Here is a 19,688-nt window from a genome sequence, read left to right as displayed (position 1 = left end):
TGAGCTACTAACTCCACCGATGTCTACAATAACGTCGGAGTCTTGTTTTAGTGCAGGTAAAAGGGTACTCGATGATAAGAGGAGCCGCATGAACCAAGAAACAGTGCAAATGTGCATATGTCTGAAGGATTGGTTAGAAGCAGAATATATGTTACAAGAACAACAAATACATGAAGAAGGTAGTGATACCGGAGAGGGCCTTACACCATCCGAGCGTTCAACTTCAACCCGTGTTGATGAAGAAATAGATTAATCAAATGAAGTTTGAAGTTTGTAATTTTCTAAATTATTTTCGAAGTTTGTAATTTTCTAAATTGTTTCGAAGTTTGTAATTTTCTAAGTTGTTTTCATAGTTTTTAAATAAATGACAATTTTTTTCCTATATCTATTTGTAATTTATTTTTAGTTTATCTCTATTTTTTCTATGTAATTTTATTTTCTATTATGTTAAAAAAATTATCTTTTTTGTATTCATGTAAATTTAAATTTTTGCATATTTTTAATTATTTTTTCTATAGTCTTTATGTGTTGTATATTTTTTACAATCAAGAAACTTATATTTTATGATATTTAGAAACTTATTTTTTAAAAAATTTCCTTAATTTTTAGTATTTTTAAAGTATTTTATACAATTTTTACAATATTTACAATATTTTTAAAGAATTTATATTTTAAAATAAAAAAGGTGGGCCGACCGGCCCGGCCCCTGGGCTATGCCACAGGCTGGGCTGACCCCCCTGTACTGTGGGCCGTGCCAGCCCAGCACGATTGCAAGCTGGGCCGGGTCGGCCCATCTTGCAACTCTATTCTAGCCATTATAGGCTATTTTGTTATCTTAAAATTTGTTTGGTTTTTCACTAAAGTGGAATCCTGAAATTCTGTATTTCTGTTCGTGTGAGTACTTGGGGGAATTTGTGAATACTCTGTATTTCGACTATGATGTTTTGTTTGAATGATTTATTGTATCGTTTTGCTTACTTTCATATAATTTATTCTGTTTATCTAGTTATTTGCTCCCGAAGTGAAATCTTGGAATTTATCAGTATTTATGAGTATATGTGAACTTATGGAATTTAGAAATTTCTGAACTTGTACTCTGTATTTCTGCGGTTTTAGTACATCTCCATTCCTGGCTCGCCCAGCTAGGAGGAGTAAGTCCTAGCCATGTGCACATGTTTTCTGTAGTAGCGCTACCCCCGACTGCGGTCGAAGATCCGGCTACGGCTGTTGATATTCCGTTCTGTTTTGACTTCATAGTCGATGATCCAGCTTCGTGCTGTTGATTTTTGTTATTAGTCAGGGAGATGTACATGTTTGTTTTCGGGTATTTTCTATATTTCTGACTATCTCTGTATTTTGAGCATTTTCTGTATTTTCATTCCATTATTAGTCTGTCTGTATTCTGAGCATTTTCAGTACTTCCGTTCAACTATTATTCTACTATTTGCCATTTATTTATTTATTATTTTGTTTTACCACTTTTGAATTTCCTGTTACAGTCTAATTTGAAAATATTATGTTTTGGAAAGGTTTAAATAACCATTTTCCGTATTTTGCTGGTATTTATGAGTTTTCCTCTTGTTTTCGCCCCATTCACTGAGTAACCGAGTTACTCAGCCTCTCTTCTTCTATCTTTTCAGGTATTGGACTCTTAGGTTGTTCAGCCAGTGCTAGGATGGATCCACTAGGGTTGTTGTCGTTTTCTTGTAAATTTTTGATAACCTGTAATTTTACTTTGGTTTCTTGTATATGTAAGCATGTGTTGTATTTCTGTACCATTTTATATTGTTTCTTGTTCTGCTTATTAGGGTTGATTCTGACCAGGTCAAATATGAGGCCTTGCACCTAGTGGGGCCCAGCCCCGTTGGATGCGGCCAATCTGTCAGTGGGTCCGGCTTTGGGGCTGGGGCGTGACAGATGAGCTCTTTGTAATTGCATGCTTAATTACAAGGGGCCGTTTGGTTGGCGGTAATGTTTGCACATTACCGCTTGTTACGTGGTAATCTTTTCACATTACCATGTTTGGATTATTGGTAGTGGTAATATTGATGGTAATCTGTGATTACTAACCTTGGAAGATTACCAAGAAACTTGGTAATCCCATTACCACCAAAATAGGTGGCTATGTTGGATTACCAAGTGGGTGGTAATCTGAAATATTTTTTGGACAAATATGCCCTTTGTTTAAATATAATAATTTTCATACTTTATTTGTTGGATAAAAAAATTAAATTTAAATAACATTATTTTTGGAATATGTTTAGCTTCGAAAATTTAATTTTTATCCAAAATTTTATTTTATTTTAAATTTAAACTTGCATAAAATAGTAGACACAAGGGTATTTTGGGAAATTTAGAATATTACCAAGTTGATTACTATATAACATGAGTTTCTAACCAAACATGGTTATTATGAATTACCACAACATTCATGGGCATATAACATTCCCAATCTTATTACCACGAGTAATCTCGTTACGTGGTAATATATCATTACCGCGAACCAAACGGCCCCCAAGGGTAAAACATGAAGTATGGATTGGTGATGAATTGTTAATGACAATAGAATATGTATGTAGATGCTAGTGGATACATGAAGGTGTAAGCTCACTCATATATGTTTGTATTGGCGATGATGATGTGTTGGAGTTTTTTTTTAACAAGATGAGCGGCTAGACCGCTAAGAAAACAGGGATGTGCACAAATCTCAGGGGAACAAGTTGGGGTGGAGTCTATACACATATGGGCGCTGAGATCACTTGCATATAAACATTACTGATAGTTTAAGTGTTTAAAGACGAGTAACTTTATTGAGTGTTGTTACGCTTTAGTGGTTCATTTATGAATTCATCTATGATTTAGGGTTTGTATGTATGGGTGTGAGATTGATAAGTTGGGTTTCTAATAACCCTATTAAACACGTAGTTGACTGGGTTTTAAAGAGTCCAAGTCATATAATTCATTATACTACATTTATTAAAAAGTATATTTTTCAAGCCAATAAAATTTATAATGTATGTCGTCCATCTTTTGTCTTACATGTATACACACACATAATATAATTCCTTATATATCTCTTTGTGAAGAAAATTTATGTCTTCAAAATTTTGCCAAGGCAAAACCATCTAAAAAAAATTATAATTTACTTATAATTAGTGAAATTATTCGATTAAAATTATTTAATGATTAGATGACTGTGTCAAATTCAATTCATATGAAACTACAACCAAACATTTATTTTGTACAAAAAAAAACCCCAAAGTTTTATATTTTTTATTCTTTCATGAAAATTAATAAAATCATTTTGGTCCTTATAAATAAAAAAATACTTTGGCCAAAAAAATAATTCTCTCAAAAATTACTCATTTATTCCCTATTCAAATATCACCCACAAAACTCCATAGACATGGAGAGACCAATCACAGATATAACACAATAAAAGAGATAAATATTGCACTTAGAGCTCATAAAAAGAAAAAAAAAATTGAATATAATTTTATCTTTCTTCATAACATGCTTTACAATTACAAATAAATCAAAACCTTTTTTATTTAGCAGGATATCCTATGATTGAATCATCATAGTCAAACACACCAAAAAGTGCCAAAAAAGAAAAAAAAAAAAAAAAAAAAAATTAAAATTAAAAAAGGAGGAAAAAAACCTCTAGTCCAAGAAGAGCAATTCTAACAGCAAAAACTGGAACAGCAGAGTGGCAACTAGATAACTGCAGCAACAAATGTACTCCAGAATGAGAGTTTCTTACCAATCCAAAGATATGTTCCTTGAAGTATAAAGATTGTCAATGTAATCTATAATGGAGCTAGACGCGATTATATATCTTGTCATTTCTTTCTGTATAGAATCATCTGCAACAACAACTTCCGATAATTAGGCCAACCAGAACGCTTGATTGACATGTAAAATGGAGTTTGTAATGCACAAATTAATACAAGTGATCTAAATGAGAAAACTTGACAACTTTGTTTTAAGGGGGTTCATGGATCAATGTCATAAAGAGAAATACGACAAAACAATGCATGAATCATGGTAGGGTGCTAGAGAATGATTCAGATGAAACAAATGGTTTTTCTGAGCTGAAACAGAAAAAAAGGAAATGCAACATTGAATTTCTTCATTTGGATTGTTCAGAGAATACATCTCATGTATGCAAACAAACATAATACAAACTCGTTGTATTGTTGACATGAAGAAATTCACAGTCACAATGTGAGAAGAACTTGTTTATAGTTGAAGCACTGAGCATAACAAGAGAGAAGTGATCCAAACTGACTCTTGCACTGTCAAAGTTCTAACATGTGCATATAAATATTAACTTTATCATTAATATTGTATTCCATAATTTCCTTACGATATAACTATGTAAAAGCACGACAGATAAGAAGTACACAAGGTTAAAAATGAAAAAGACAGCTGCATTACATGACTAACAGATTGTTCATTAATCCAGGAGCTATTAAATGCAAAAAATATTATAAATATACATGATTAACTTACCAGTTTCATTCAAATTCAACATCAGTTGTTCTCTTGTCGGAAGAGCATACATCCCAGCACCAACAGCCTTCCTGACTGCCCAGGGGTGGAATGGAGCACAAGTTTGTGCATAAGCAGTTGAAGCAGCTTCTCTTAGGGAGTTATCACTGAAACGCATGAAAAAGATTGAATAAGATCACCAAAACAAACAACAAGAGTGAATGATTTTAAGTTATATAATTTTACAAGCGCAACAGAATTATGCAAAGGAATTTTAAGAACTTCTGGTTCATTAAAAGATGTAACATGCCATATTCTGCCAGTGACTCTTGCTCTGTAAAATAAACCTAGAGAATTGGATGATCATTATAATGATCAAACATATTAATTACCAAGTTTAAGCTGCCTTAGACTAATTAAGGTATATCAGGGAAAAGCCATATTAGAAAACCACATAACTAATTAGGAAAAAGGAAAAAGAAATCAACTTTCACCTACCAAAAAACCATTTCATGACTCTTAATCTTAATAACCAAGATTTGGTGGAATCTCCAAGAGATAAACAGACAGTAAGAAGCTGATAAACATAGGGAGAGCATCAGTGTAACAATGCTCAACTTACTTGGACAATAAAAACTGCTTGAATAAAGCTTTGATAAGGTCAAGACCCAATCTCACTCGACGCAGATGGCGTGAATGGCTACCTGGCTTTTTAACAGTATCTTGCTCAACATCATAGTCCAACACATTCTTTAAAGTATCATATGTCTTTGAAGCTTCATAAAGTTCATCCACCTACATAAATTCATTGCAATGGAAAAGCAAAAATATCAAATCTTGTAGATTGTTCACAAAAGAATTTGACGTAAATAAGCTCTTATTATGCGTAGGATGATAAACGTTTCAATAATTAAATGAACCCACAGCACTAACTAAAGATGAAGCTCCTTTTTCACCTTTTCTTTGTCTACTTCTCCATCATTAATTATGACTTTCAAACATGTGCTCTCACAAACATACATACAAGATTATCATCATTCATGCCAAATTCTTATTTTTCACAAAAACAATGATTTATAAAAACAACCCAGGATTCAAAATTGTCAAAATTCGTCATTCACACACAAAAAATCATCATCACTCACTTCCAAATTCTCATCTTTCGCAACACCAAGGATTCATCCAAAACCCCGATATTCAAAATTATCAGACTTCATCAGTTTCACATTATAAAAATCATCATCCCTCCCAGCCAAATTCTCATCTTTCGAAGAACCAAGGATTCATGAAACTCCACTAGATTCAAAACTATCAGAATTCATCACTCATTCACACACACACACACACACACACGTTAGGCTCCAAATCCCCATCTAAGAAATTCAAAAATGACAAAATTCAATGGAGAACAAAAGGGATTCAAACCAACCTTGGAAACATACTCAATCTCAGCAAACTTGAACGCAATGCCAAGGCATCCAAACAATACGGAGACAAGAGAACAAGCATAAGAAAAGGCATCTAATCGGAGATCATCATCTCCGCTCTCAAGCTTCCTAGCAAGATCCTCAAAGCCCTCGGCAAGGGTAGCGAGGGACGTCCCTGAACAGGGTGCGTCCTTGAAGTAGGGCAACGAGGGCTTGGGCTTCACTAGCTCGTCCTCCTCCTCGGCCATGGCGATCGTGGAAGGAGAGGTCCAATGGAGGAGTCATTGGAAGAGGGCGCGCGAGCGAAGGGATTCGCATGGAGAAGAGTGAGGTCGTGAGCAGGCAACGGCGACCCATTAGTTATATTTGCTTTTCAAATTAGTCCTTGTTTATTTATATATTTATTTAAAATATAAAAGTACCATATAATAATCCTTTAATTAAAGGTTTAATTATTGTACATATTCATATAATTGTGTACTTTATACCTTTTTAGTCCTTGTAATATTTTTAGGTACAATTAAGTCCTCATATTTAGTCAAATTGGTCATTCGAGTCCGTAGTGTGGATGAGTAAGTGTAAATTATAAGGACTTAATTATACCTAAAAATATTAGAGTGGACTCGAATGATCAAATATGAGGACTTAATTGTACCTAAAAATATTAGAAGGGCTAAAAAGACTGAAATTACATAATTAATTAAAAAAAAATTCCTATTTTTTATATCCCTAATTTTTTTTAAAATCATTTACTTTTAAATATGAATTCAATTGATATAATTAATATTAGGGTAGAGGTCCGTGCTTATGCTGCGAGTTTGTATATGTTAAGTAAGTTTGGCTTTACAATGCCCTGTAAATGATATATATTATTTATTATTATTATTATTTTATATTTATAAGTAATTTTTTTTTATTAGAAATAGTTTGTCTTTATATTTGAAAAAAAAATATTAAATTTATTAGTAAATTGTATTATAAAGAGTACATAATAAATAATTTGGTAAAAATATATAATCTACATATTTAATAATATTTATTATTATGTTAAAGAATTAGAATAGGGTTTCATTTCTTTTCTGCTTGCATCTTGCTTAAGTGAAGGGTTATTTGTATTTAATTTAGTATTTTGATTTTTTTTAAATTATATTTTTTTATTAACGTGGTAGAAAAGCTGAGTTTATATATATATATATATATAGCTTCAAAATCTTGTATATATATATATATATATATGATTTTGATCTTACATAAGATGAAGTAATTATTTGAGACAATGTTGTCAATGGTCTTCTTCTTCTTCATCATCTAGTTAGGCCAGAAACCATTCATAATGTTGTTCTTCATATCTTTCTTTCTGAGTAGAGAGGCCACTGATCTAGCATTATCTAAGGTGCTCAAACTCTCAATTTAGTTTTGCTGCAATTTCTTCATGACATGGGGAGTATTCTTATAATCACAATCCAATCCAAGAAAATCACCAATAATGGTTGAGATAGAACATTGAGTAATTTAACTTTAAAAATTATTAAATATTACTTCGAGTTTCTCAATAACTTCCTTTTGCATTCGAAGCAGAGATGATAATATGCCGTACATTTGGGTTGATAAAACCTTCTTCTAGAACCTGATCGATGAATGAAAGAAGCGAGTTATAGTATCCGTCAACATTCAGCAATCCAATCTGAAACAAAGTATAAGTTAGTTATTTTCTTTTTTATAATTTCAATTGTGTATATAGAGCATTGAGTTCAAATTACGGGTTTGTTATGTATGCCCAATTGTGCCCAACTAATCACTTCAAAAAGCTCTTCAAGGGTTCCATAGCCTCTTGCAAAATAATAAATACCTAAATAAGTAATTTTTTTTCTTCGTATTTTTAATTATCTACTGGAAGAAATTAGATTAACATATATATATATATATATATGCATGTATGTATGTATGTATGTATGTATGTTCATAACATTACTTACTGGCACTTGCACCAATAGACAATAGTAGAACTAGTACTGATTTGAACTCAGAAGAGCCTCAGGGTAGGCACATTAGAGAGGGGGACGAGTTCCCCTTATTTATGTCAAGTGCAAGTGAGTCGATGCAGTGGCCCCAACTAGCAAGTGTTGTAAGAGCCGAGTTCATCCCTCACATTCAAGCCTAGGTGTGTATGAGTCGGGTTGAGCTCACCCTATTCATGTCAATTGCAGACATGCTGAAGTGGGGGTGAGTTTGCTCCTGTTCATGCCTGCGTATGCCCGAAAGTAGCAGGGTCAGAGAGTGATGAGGACATCACTCCTATGCCAACTACACCACCTATAAATAGTAATACTTTAGCTGGTATAGAAGAGAAAGCATATCAAGGACTAATTACACGAACTCGTGCTAAACAAATCCAAAACCAGATGAACGCTAAGTTAAGCTTATTTTTTAAATTATATTGATATGGTGGTGTTTCCAATTTTTTCTACCTTAATTGTACTTAGGTGTACCAGAAGTGAGGACATAATTCCAGACTTAGTCAAACAAGAGGATAGTAAGAGAGAAACATTTGTAGCTACGCCACATGTGGGCCTCACACTCACATGCACGTCCAAGAAGAAAACTGTGCCTATCTTCGCTGGCCCCACACAAACAAAGGGAAATGTGGTTTCCTTTTATGACAAATCAGCCCAAAATATCTCTTTCCTAAACCAACCCAATTTCTGAAAGAAAAAAAAAATCAAATCCAAATCAATCAGGAAATCAAACATTCCAAGATTAAGAGTGGAGAAATTCGCCTGCCATCTTCACGTGCTATATTACCCACGGGATACTATTCCCATATTTAGATTGATTCTCTAGCTAATTTTATTTTCCTATTTTTAGATTGTTTTCCTAGAAAATTTTCATTTTCTATTTTTAGATTGATTTCATATATAATTTTAATAAGATAGTTTTCTTGTATCCCAAGTTTATGTCGGCTATAAATAGCCTTGTACCTTCTCTTTTGAAAGATAGAACTTTGATTATTATTCACGAAATAAGAGTTGTCTTACTACCATTGTTCTTGTGAGTTCTCCCTGATTCGCGAGAGGAAAGTTTCGGTTTTCTACTAATTCGTGCTCTATGCTTCTGGGTGTTTTGTGTAAATTAGTTTTTGGTTTGTGGTTTTGTGATTGTTCGGACAGCGGGTCAGAGTTCTTGAAGCTTCGGATCGTCTCTCATCAACGTATCGGTCGCATCTATCCCCGGCTGTTCGTAGCTAGTTATCCCTCAACCTAGATCATACGTCGTGAAGACCGGGCCATCATTTAGATCTCCTTCTTCTTCACCAAGTTGGAACCTATCAGAGAGGGTGAGCTCACCCCCTTACCGATGACAGTGTCATTGATACGCCCCTTGCGTATCTGCAAGTGTATGAATTGTAGGAAGTAGTATATTGTACCCAAGTGCATCTGGTAGTCAAATCCATAGGGATTGAAAATCTCTAATTACTCATTGATTTTCTACTATCTAACTGAAACGAAAGGTTTGTGAAACTCTAACTAAGAAACTAAAATAACAAAAAAGAGGAAAGAATTAGATAGAGACTAGAAATTGGGTGAAAATTTGATCGGAAGAGCAGCACCCAAGACTACTCCCCTCGACAAATGCAATGACTCTTATTTTAACTATCCAGTACGTCTTCTTTGACCAAGGGGAAAACCCTAAATGGAAGGATTCGACACCATAAGCCTTATCTCTAGGCACGCACTCGACCCCTTTCTCCTATGTGTGCTCTAACCAGATGGATTTCTCAATCATCACCTAGCTGCCCAAGATACAACTATGGCAAACATGTATATTGAGTTTTGCAATTACAACTATGGCAAAAATACACATCAAGTTTTGCCAATGCAACTATGACAACCTACACATCGAGTTTTGTAACTACAACTAGGACAATCATACACATCGAAGTTTTGCATTACAGGATAAAACATAGAAGGAATCACAAGAAAATAGCATAGTCAAAACATTAGGAGATCAAAGCATTATAAGTCAAGGTTCATATCCTGGGGCACCAAATGACTATTAACCCTTCATGGTCTTACAAAACAAGTAAAGATATAAGCAAGTAAACAAAGAAGAATCTATGAACTCTCTTCTTGCTTCCCAAATCTCGTCATTAAATGCCCAATGAAGTTGACACTGACTTCACTCCACTCCCTTAGTGTTCATTCATCCTTGATCTACCTCCAATTGCTCGATGGAGAAGTCGTAGCCACCATCCAGAAGAATAAGAATAGCCTCCCTTTTCGAAACCCTAACTTTGGGCTTAAAAAAGCTGTTCTCGATAGAAGTACGAGCGTACTCTTTACCATGCTCTTTATGGGATGTCTTGGGATATGTTTTGGGCACGAAGAATAGAGAACCTATAATCTGCATGGGTGAAAGCACGTGCGTGCTTCCATAAGCATGACGATGCTCAGAGCCTTGCTCTAGTGTTTCTTGTCTTGTGAAAACTCCTATAATCGGCACTGGGTGGAAACACAGGCATGCTCTCGACCGTGCTTCCCTATGCATGGCCGTGCTCTGGCCCTTGAAACCGTGCTTCTCTTTAGATGAAAAATTCAACTAAATCATGTGATTTGTAGAGGCTGAAGCATGGGCGTGCTTTCTGACCGTGCTTCCTGTGCTACAATGCGGTTGAGCTCATTTTGCGTCGTATTCATTTCAAATCTCATTCTCTTGCCCCCAACACCTATTTGCCTCCACAATTAAACACAAATACCCAAAATAGTATTGAATTACACACAATTACATGCTAAAAAACAAGTTAATTATGCAAATAGGGTATATATAAAATGTTTATATGGGCATGCACTCATTAGCCATCAACAATAGAGGTGTTTTTAGAATTTTTAAAAAATTGAAGTCAAAAGTTTACATGAAAAAAATCTATAAAAACCAATATTTTAATAACCGGACCGGTTATTGACCCGGTTAGGCAACCGATTCTGGTCCAACCGGTTGAACCGGTTGAACCAGTCGGTTCAACCTGATTTAATTTTTTCAAATAAATAAATATTTAAAATATTAAAAATATTAAAAAATAAGTAAAAAGATAATTTCAAAAATAAGGAAAAAATAATAAAAAAAATACAAAATTACATATTGCAGAGTTAAATTACCTTTATAAGGTCACAAAGTCTCAACTTTACATAAAATTAAAATTTTCAAAATACAAATATACAAGGATACAACTATACAACAAATATTAAAAAATAAAGAATTAAATAAAATACAAGTATACAAGTATCCAACAACAACAACAACAACAACAACAATAAAAAATGAGGAATAAAATAAAATACAAGTATACACTCTACTACTAATTTGGACTGAGTTAATGAGTTTATTAACTTTATTTAAGTTTTTAATTATAAAATAAATAAACTAATTAAATAATTTAAATTAATAAATTAGTCGGTCTGGTCCAACCGATTCATTGGTTCACCAGTTGAACCAGTTGAACTAGCCGGTCCAGTTATTTAGCGTTTTATATGACTAATCGCACCGGTTTACCGGGCAATTACTTGTTGAATTGGTTGAACTGGCTGGTCCGGTCTGGTTTTTAAATCAGTGATAAAAACTACTCCAAAACTAAAAACCTTTGAGGGATTTTTGAGAAATTTTATGAAAAAAAACTTATTATTTATTATATATTTATTTTATTTTATTTGGAAAATTGGTCAATCATGTCGAATTCTTTTATATAAAAGTAAATAAATAAATAAAATGAATATTTCAATGGATATTTAGGAAGGAAGGTAGAAAAAGCAAAGGCCTAAAACAAAAGGGAAAGGCACTCCACTAGATTCTGAGGATAGGCTCACATCCAATCAGAGCCGTCCTTAGCTGCCACGTGTCAATGTGTATGATAAGAGCTTCTCTTGACCACCTAGTCCACATCCGAAACTAATCAAAGCGCCAGAGAACGAGTGAGAGAAAGAGAGAGAGAGAGAGAGGTCAACACCGGCCACGAGAGAGCCAGAGAGAACGAGAGAGAAAGCTCGCGTGGGGTTTCATGGCGGTGACGGCGTGCACGGCTACTGCCGTCCTTGGTGGCGTCAGACTATCTCCGGTGTTCTCCGTTTCTCGCTACCCATCACCTTCTTTCGTTGTCCCTCGCCGTCCTATCGCTTTTTCCGGAGTGAATCTCTCAGGTATTGGCTTTTCTCTGATTTGGATTTTAGGGTTTTGTTTATTGGATTTGTCTTGTTGTTTGATGGTGTGTCTGGGTTTTGAAGTGCTTTTGTTTGTCTTTTGTTTGATTGGATTGAGAAAATTAGTAGGAGAAGTTAAGGCAAGGAAATGTGTGGATAAATTTGATTGAAAAAGGGGGAAAACAAAGAAAATAGATTTTTTTTATAGAATTTTTGTTAATTTTCTTTTTGGTTTGTTTGTTTTGTGCTTTCGCTGCATCAATTTCCATCCTTTGATTGCATTTGGACATTAGAAAAGAGGGGGGAACAAAGAAAAGAGAATGTTCTGATAAAATTTACTCTGATTTTCATATATATATATATATATATAGATTCATGTATTTGTTATTGATATATTAATCTGAGTTCATTCCAGTGTTAACTAAGTTGGATGAAACTATGCTATCTGTGCTGTTTGTTTTGTCATTCTTTCACTTAAAATAGCAAATAAAAAAAATTATATAAAAATAATTCGCTCTTACTTAGCTATTGGTAAGCACTCAAGATATCGCCCTTCCATATGATTATCAGTTATCACATGTATCTATTGTCAGTTTTGTTTACCTGATACTTGTTTGTTTTCTTTCTCCCCCAAAACACTTTTGTTCTATTGCATTGATGTATGAATGACAGTGGACTTTGAGAAATGGGAGGTCCAATGTAGTAGAGGCAACAGGTGGTTGTAATTGCAGGTGATAAGAGTATGGAAGTCTCACCAAAAAAAGAAAAAAAATACAAAAAAATACAGTTTTCTTAGTGTTATGTTGATGGTAAAGTAATTATTCGATCATGATGTCATGATCAAATACGATATATTTGTTAGATATGAAAATGTGTATATTGGGAGCTTAACAATCAGGAATATTCCCATCTTCTTTCTTGGCCATTTCTTTGGGTGACATGAAAACAAAATGTTGAGTGTGTTCCCTTGCACATTGTTGGATGAGGTTTATGTTATTCATATGAAGCATTTTAACTATCAAAAATGCAGTTTGTTCTGCCAAGAAAGTCTTGTTTGTCAATTTATGTGATGTTTTGATTTGTTTATATTGTCATCAGACGCTCGCAGGTTCTCATCCCTTAAGATAAGAGCTTCCTCGGATGAGTCTTCTAGCTCCATCCAAGGTGATGAGCTGCTGGGTGATTTGAAACAGAAGGTAAAGGAAATCGTTCTTTATTGGAACCAATTTTTACTGTATTTCTTTATAAAATCTCTGTAAAGTTTAGCCATATTATATGGTGTTTCCAGTGGGATTCTCTCGAGAACAAGTCTGCTGTTTTCATCTACGGAGGTGGTGCAATAGTTGCTATTTGGTTGTCCTCTATTGTTGTTGGTGCTATCAACTCTGTTCCGCTGGTGATCATTCAACTTCTATTATTTTTCTACCTCCTGCTAAATATTTCTTTTACAGGGATATATATATATATATATATGCACACACATATTAATTTCTTTTCTGGTTTCTTATTGGTGAACAGCTACCAAAGATCATGGAGTTGGTGGGTCTTGGATACACAGGATGGTTTGTTTATCGCTACCTATTATTCAAGGTAACTATAATTAGATCATTGACAAATGAATGTGCAGCTTCATGCTTGTTATGCAGTTTATTTAATGAGTGATTTATCTTGTTCAGCCTTTATTTGTTTCTTTGTTTGAGTTTTTTTATACTTTATAGCTAGTGAGATCATTATATTTTGTTGGTATTTGTTTCTTTCTTTGCAAGAAAAAATGATGATTTTTTTTTGAAATTTTTTCATGCTTTAAAGAATAGTTCTTCGGTGGAAACATTGTTTAATCAGTTATTTTCTTCTACTGACAAGATATCTCTAATTTTCAGTCCAGCAGAAAAGAATTAGCTGATGATATCGAAGATTTAAAGAAGAAGATCGCCGGAACTGGTGAATAGCTTGGCTATTCTGATGATAGAGGCTCAAAAACACTCCTTTAGATGGCTTGTATAAGAGACAATAGCTATTGTGTATTGTAATCTTTGTTTTATATCTTGTATCAAGTTCTTGTTCACCATTCTGTTGTCTATTTCCAATGAGCAATTTTTCAAAATGAAGAACTGTAATCCTTCTTTTATTTTTAGTGCTAATGCATTTGGTCTTTATATTTGATTGTATTATTTATTTTCATTCATATATTGAGAAATATTTAATATGATTTCTATGTTTGTGAGAAAAATTCATTGCAGTCTCATGTATTGGTCCAGCGTTTGTAACCTGTAACATTTAAAAAATACAAGTGTGGAGGCCCGTGCTTACACTGCGGGTTTTTACTTTCTATTCATTTTTCTTTGAACATGTATTGAACATGTTTTCTATTTGTCAAAAGATTTTTCATAAATAAATTATAATTTTTTTCATCATTCAATTTGTTAATCATTTTTATTATATAGAGTACATAATAATAAGGTGGAATAAAAATATCAAAGCTACATAATAAATAAGGATTTATTTTTATATGAATAAATTACAACAAAATTTTATTTTTTATTATGTTTGTATCTTACTCTAAGGCAAAATTATTACTTTGTAGTTAATTTGGTATCTTGATTTTGCACTTTAAGTTGTGAGATCTTGTGAAGCTATTTATGCAGATATTTTTTCCTAATTCAATAACTTTGGATTCTCCCATTTGATTTATGCTCTTTTTTAAATCTGACAGAACTACATTTGAATATCCAAATTGTTTTTTTTTTGCAATCTCTGAATTTGTCATGTTCATATCAATGTTCATATTTTCTTGAGCTTTTTGGAGCATTGTCTGTAGGTGATTTTCTTGTGTTTAAATTCACTTTTGTAGTATTTTTTCAACATGTAGAAGAATAATGTATTAATCTTTGTTTGTGATAAGAATTTTAAGCGAAGATGTTATTTCATATTCAATACAAATAATTATTATTTAATAACTTATCTATAGAATCATTGCGTGTTCGATTCACTTGTACATCATAATGACATTACATCATTTGTTTTGCATTTTATTTTGCATTTATTCATAAATTTGCAAGTATTATCGCTATATTAACCATATTGGAAATTACAATACATATCATAGTTAATATAATTTTCCATATATATAAAATCACTTACCTCTAGCTAGCTGCTCATCCATTTTTCCCTGTACTCCAATTTGATAGCTCAAAACTTTTGAGTAAGTATGATCAGACATCCGATCAGAGGTTCGGTGTTTGGGATTTCTTTATATTTGAATATAAACATATCAAAATTCATACATTATCCATAATTCTTATTTGAGGATTTCACATGTGAATTATAATGCAATAAATGTTATTAGAAAGGCGATAGCTAAAGTGAAACTTTTTGACATATAAGTTGGAAAAAAAAGTTTCTTAGGGTTAAAGTGGATGTTACCCTTCATTACATCCTTTTGGGATTTCCATAGGTGTGGATGTTGAAGAAAATTTGCATTTATCTTTTGGTTGGAGTTTTTTAGAGTTTAGAATCTCATCAGTTTTCTTTTCATTCGCTTTTGTAGCTTTTACACTTGATTCACTCGTCGGGTATAAAAATAGGCGCTTTTGTTATGCAATGCTTGGGTGATCGTAAAAATCTTCCGCGATCTCTTGCAATTAAAACATTAAGAATCAGATATCATATATATATATATATATATATATATCATAAATTAAGTGGTGAGAATGAATATTAGCTAAGAAGTGAATAAATGACTAATTGAATGCAAATGCAAAGTTAGGCTTTTATTGGTTTGCGAAATGTACGCATAACACACAAACGAAAGAATGCCACATATTTTCATCATTTTTTTTTTCACAGATCGATGGAGGAGCATTGTTTGGGGAGAGTGCCATAGTAGTAGTAGTTAATGAAGCGGTTGTTTTGCTATGATAGTTACACGCACACACACACACACACACAGAGTATGTGTGTGTGTGTGTGTGTTTGGTCTTTTCTGCTATCATTCTTGACATGTTTTTTTAAACGCGACTTTTTATATAATTTGTTTGCATCTTTTAGTAAAGATATCAAGGATTTTGTTGTTGACTTCTTATTGCAGACAATAATATTTGTTTTTGATTTTCATATTTTTTCATTAATTAATATATTTTCCTTCACTTAGTCTCAATTTACACTTCAGGGTTATGGTTTTTCAAATATGACTTTTTATGTAATTTGTTTGCATTTTTAGTCATAAATATCAAGGATTTTGTTGTCAGCTTATTGTTAAAGAAGATTAGATTTGCTTTTGATTTTCAATTTCTAAATAAATTTATAAATGTTTTTTTACCTATTATTTTCTCAAACCATTAGTTGGCAAATATTATGGTTTTGTGTTTGAGTTAACCATTTCATAGTTATATCATTTTCCATCAATACATACATACATACATACATATATATGTATGTATGTATGTATGTATGTATGTACATCCATCTATGACAACTAAGGTTGGGAGTTTGCATTTGTGGCAACCTTTATTCTCTAGTTTGTTAGAATGTTTTTACTTCATTATTTAGGTTTACATTTTTTTCTCTATGTATTTTCCTCCAATGCTTTGCTTTAGTTTTTGTTTGTCTTCCATTTGCTTTCTCAAATTCCTAATGATTATTATTTTTTTATTATGTTAGTATGGGAGAGAAGTCTTGTAACTTTTTTCTTGAAATTATCCCTCAAAGTATTATCGAAGAAGTCGTTGCATCTACTGCTTTAACATCTTCTAGATCTCTTCATGATCTCAAAATGTTACGCGACTGGTAATGTAATTCATTATTCATAGCATTAAAGCCATCGTTGTTTCTTTGAATTATGACTATATGTATTTTAGAGTTGTAAGAGTTGTTATGCAGCATCTAAAAGTCGCAAAATTGGACAATTTATGCGAGTTGATAATTTATAGTGTCTTGACATGAAGGAGTATATTAGTTTTCTTCAAAATTGTGCCTGGAGAGACAATTTGGAAGCTAGCTTGGTGCTTGGATTAGTGAAAAACTTATCATTCAAAAATTTTTCATGGTAAATAAGTTAAAGTACTAATAAAGAAAAAAAAATTTTGACATTTTTTTGCAAATAGAATGTATCCAGTTGAAAATGGGTTTAGGCATCCAACATATCACAAATTCATCTTTTAAAGGCCATTTACTTGCTAGCTATGCAGAGGGGATTCTTTTGCACAAAAATAAGGAAACCCGTCATTCTGGCATGACAATGCTCAACATGGTCGCTAATGGAAAAGTTGATAATATTTCAAAACCATTAGAAAGAAAAAAAATTTGGTAATCATACAATAAATAATTGTAGACATTGTGTAGCAAAATTGTTTAGAGATATAGTATAGAGTATTGACAGTAAATGGATCGCAAAAGAGGGATGGGAGTGTGAGAGCTATTTGTGTGATTGAAAAACCAATGATATAATTTCTAATGAATGGTTAGGTGAAGATGGATTAGTGAGAGAGTTTTGCAGTTAAGTTTGTAGATGGAAATATGAATTTAATTTGTTTACAGAACTTTTGTAATGTTTCTATTAATTTTTTTCTTTTTGTAGTTGTTTGTGCATATAATGTAGTGTTATATGGGTCATTTCTAGAATGAATCCCATATGTGATGGAATTTTGAAGCAATGGTTAAAATGCCATTGTTATGATTTCTTTATTTGTTTGGTAATTTATTTATTTTGATATCAAGGATTTTGTTGTCAATTCCTCGTCTAAGAAGAAGATCATATTTGCTTTTGATTTTCACAATTTTTTTTTTCATAAATTCATATGTATATATATATATATATATATGTAGAGTTTATTTGGCCAAAGACTTTAGATGGTTATTATTCATGATAATACATAATTTAGTAATTGGGAAAAGATCCATATAAGATTACGAAATGATATTTCAAATTTCCCGTCATATTAACTAATTTTCAATATATATATATATATATATATACTTTTTTTTTTCCCAAACCAAGGTAAAGGTTGTTTAGATGTATTTGTGGATCATGAAAAGCTAAACCAACACTGTTATGGAGATTCCAAAGTAGAAAAAAATGCTCATGGTGTTTATATTTGAAGTTTGAATTCACATTTAAATAATCATGGATATATTAATCATGATTAACATTGTGTGTATGTATAAATATATAGATACTATATAGACAAGCATCCCAATATGTATATATATATATATATATATATATATATATGTATCATTCCTTGAAATTGAAATAGTCTAAGAAATAAACATACACACAAACATAAGGGGGAAAAATACAAATAACTAACAAATAAAATACACAAAATGTTTTCTATGTCTATACATGTATGTGCAACAATAAGAACTATTCAAGTTGGATTAAAAAAAATAAAAAAAGGGCCAAAAAGTCTAACTTGGTTTTCTTCACTAATTTCTTAAATTTTCAATGCCTTTTAAATAAGAAACCTAACAAAAAAAAAATTAAAAAAAAACTGTATTGCAATCCTCTCAAAAGGCAACAGACTAAATAATCCATTACAAATAATAAATTTTAGATGTTATGAAAAATTTATCTATATACAACATTTCTAGTCTTATTTATATTTTTGCCATTATTGTCAAGAATGAAAATCTTTAATCCTGCAAATGATGTAACTCTTGACAAAGCAACATAATGTTGTCCATGTGAGAAGACAGGTCTTGGTAAATATCGGCCGACTAACTCTAGCGTTTGTCTTTGACTTATGTTTATAATCATTGCATATGAAACTCTAATAGGAAATTGTTTCCTACATATATATTATGAAAGGCCATTTAGTATTTTGCATAGGCATAATGATTCTAGGTATGTAAACTTTTTCACCTATGTTAGAACTTGAAATTATTCTTGCTTCTATAATATTTGGACAAAGTTGTGTAACTATTAATCTAGTTCCATTACAAAGTCCATTTACCTTTACTTGGCTTATATTTCTTATTAACATAATGATAGAATCTAATTTTAAACTTGAACGTTTAAAACAACACAAACCCTAATGAACAAATGACTTTTGGAGAAGCTACCAAGGCTATTAAGTCATTTTCATGTGTTTTGTTAAACCAATCCCCAAGGTCCAAATGGCATTTGGAGAGGCTTAAAGGGATTGTTATGGAAGATTAATTATATGTACTATATAATCCATCTCTTTTAAACATTTGTTTATTAATTTTTTTTTTTTGAAATTCCTTGTTGCTTAATTGGTTATAAGAAAAGGAGTTAGGCTAACATCCTTTTAATTATGCTTTATCATTCAATTTAAACATAACAACAATAATTAAAAAAAAAACCAATCGACATTCTCCAAATGGCATTGAAGGGCTTTAAGAGCAATTCTTTATTGATGAAGAGGTTATGGGAAAAAGAGTTAGGCTCACGGCACATCAATCATTTTTAACATAATAACAACAATTTAAAAAATAAATAAAAAAAACACCAATTAACATGCTCCAAATTGCATTGAACGGCTTTAAGAGTTTTTAAGGGGACAAACAAGAAAAATAAGAAAACACTAATCAACATGCTCCAAATGGCATTGAAGGT

The 19,688-nt window shown here is 32.2% G+C and overlaps 2 protein-coding genes across 2 annotated transcripts; one reads left to right on the top strand and one right to left on the bottom strand.

Annotated features, from left to right (window-relative positions):
• Positions 1–3,525: 3,525 nt before the first annotated feature.
• LOC120250316 (ACD11 homolog protein) lies at positions 3,526–6,261 on the bottom strand. Its single transcript, XM_039259123.1, has 4 exons — positions 5,924–6,261; positions 5,117–5,289; positions 4,516–4,661; positions 3,526–3,866 (listed from the first exon to the last, which is right to left on the bottom strand). The coding sequence occupies exons 1-4, from the start codon at positions 6,167–6,169 to the stop codon at positions 3,760–3,762; spliced, it is 672 nt and encodes a 223-aa protein (XP_039115057.1). The 5' UTR covers positions 6,170–6,261; the 3' UTR covers positions 3,526–3,759.
• A 5,600-nt stretch (positions 6,262–11,861) lies between these two features.
• On the top strand, positions 11,862–14,267 carry LOC120283324 (protein CURVATURE THYLAKOID 1A, chloroplastic). The gene is made up of 5 exons (XM_039289974.1): positions 11,862–12,109; positions 13,208–13,305; positions 13,398–13,505; positions 13,628–13,699; positions 13,990–14,267. Exons 1-5 carry the CDS (start codon positions 11,971–11,973, stop codon positions 14,056–14,058), a joined length of 486 nt encoding a protein of 161 aa, XP_039145908.1. The 5' UTR covers positions 11,862–11,970; the 3' UTR covers positions 14,059–14,267.
• The last annotated feature ends 5,421 nt before the right edge of the window (positions 14,268–19,688 follow it).

This window comes from Dioscorea cayenensis, chromosome 19, assembly GCF_009730915.1.
Source record: "Dioscorea cayenensis subsp. rotundata cultivar TDr96_F1 chromosome 19, TDr96_F1_v2_PseudoChromosome.rev07_lg8_w22 25.fasta, whole genome shotgun sequence".
NCBI lineage: Eukaryota > Viridiplantae > Streptophyta > Magnoliopsida > Dioscoreales > Dioscoreaceae > Dioscorea > Dioscorea cayenensis.
This window is presented reverse-complemented; position numbering and strand designations above follow the sequence as displayed.

What these genes read in the sequence shown, in the direction of transcription:
- LOC120283324 (XM_039289974.1), top strand. Translation starts at nt 11,971, where the DNA reads ATGGCGGTGACGGCGTGCACGGCTACTGCCGTCCTTGGTGGCGTCAGA. An exon ending in CTATCAACTCTGTTCCGCTG is followed by an intron (nt 13,506 to 13,627) that starts GTGATCATTCAA and finishes ATTGGTGAACAG; the next exon opens with CTACCAAAGATCATGGAGTT. An exon ending in ATCGCTACCTATTATTCAAG is followed by an intron (nt 13,700 to 13,989) that starts GTAACTATAATT and finishes TCTAATTTTCAG; the next exon opens with TCCAGCAGAAAAGAATTAGC.
- LOC120250316 (XM_039259123.1), bottom strand. Translation starts at nt 6,169, where the DNA reads ATGGCCGAGGAGGAGGACGAGCTAGTGAAGCCCAAGCCCTCGTTGCCC. An exon ending in AAGCAGTTTTTATTGTCCAA is followed by an intron (nt 4,662 to 5,116) that starts GTAAGTTGAGCA and finishes CATGCGTTTCAG; the next exon opens with TGATAACTCCCTAAGAGAAG. An exon ending in GTTGAATTTGAATGAAACTG is followed by an intron (nt 3,867 to 4,515) that starts GTAAGTTAATCA and finishes TTGTTGTTGCAG; the next exon opens with ATGATTCTATACAGAAAGAA.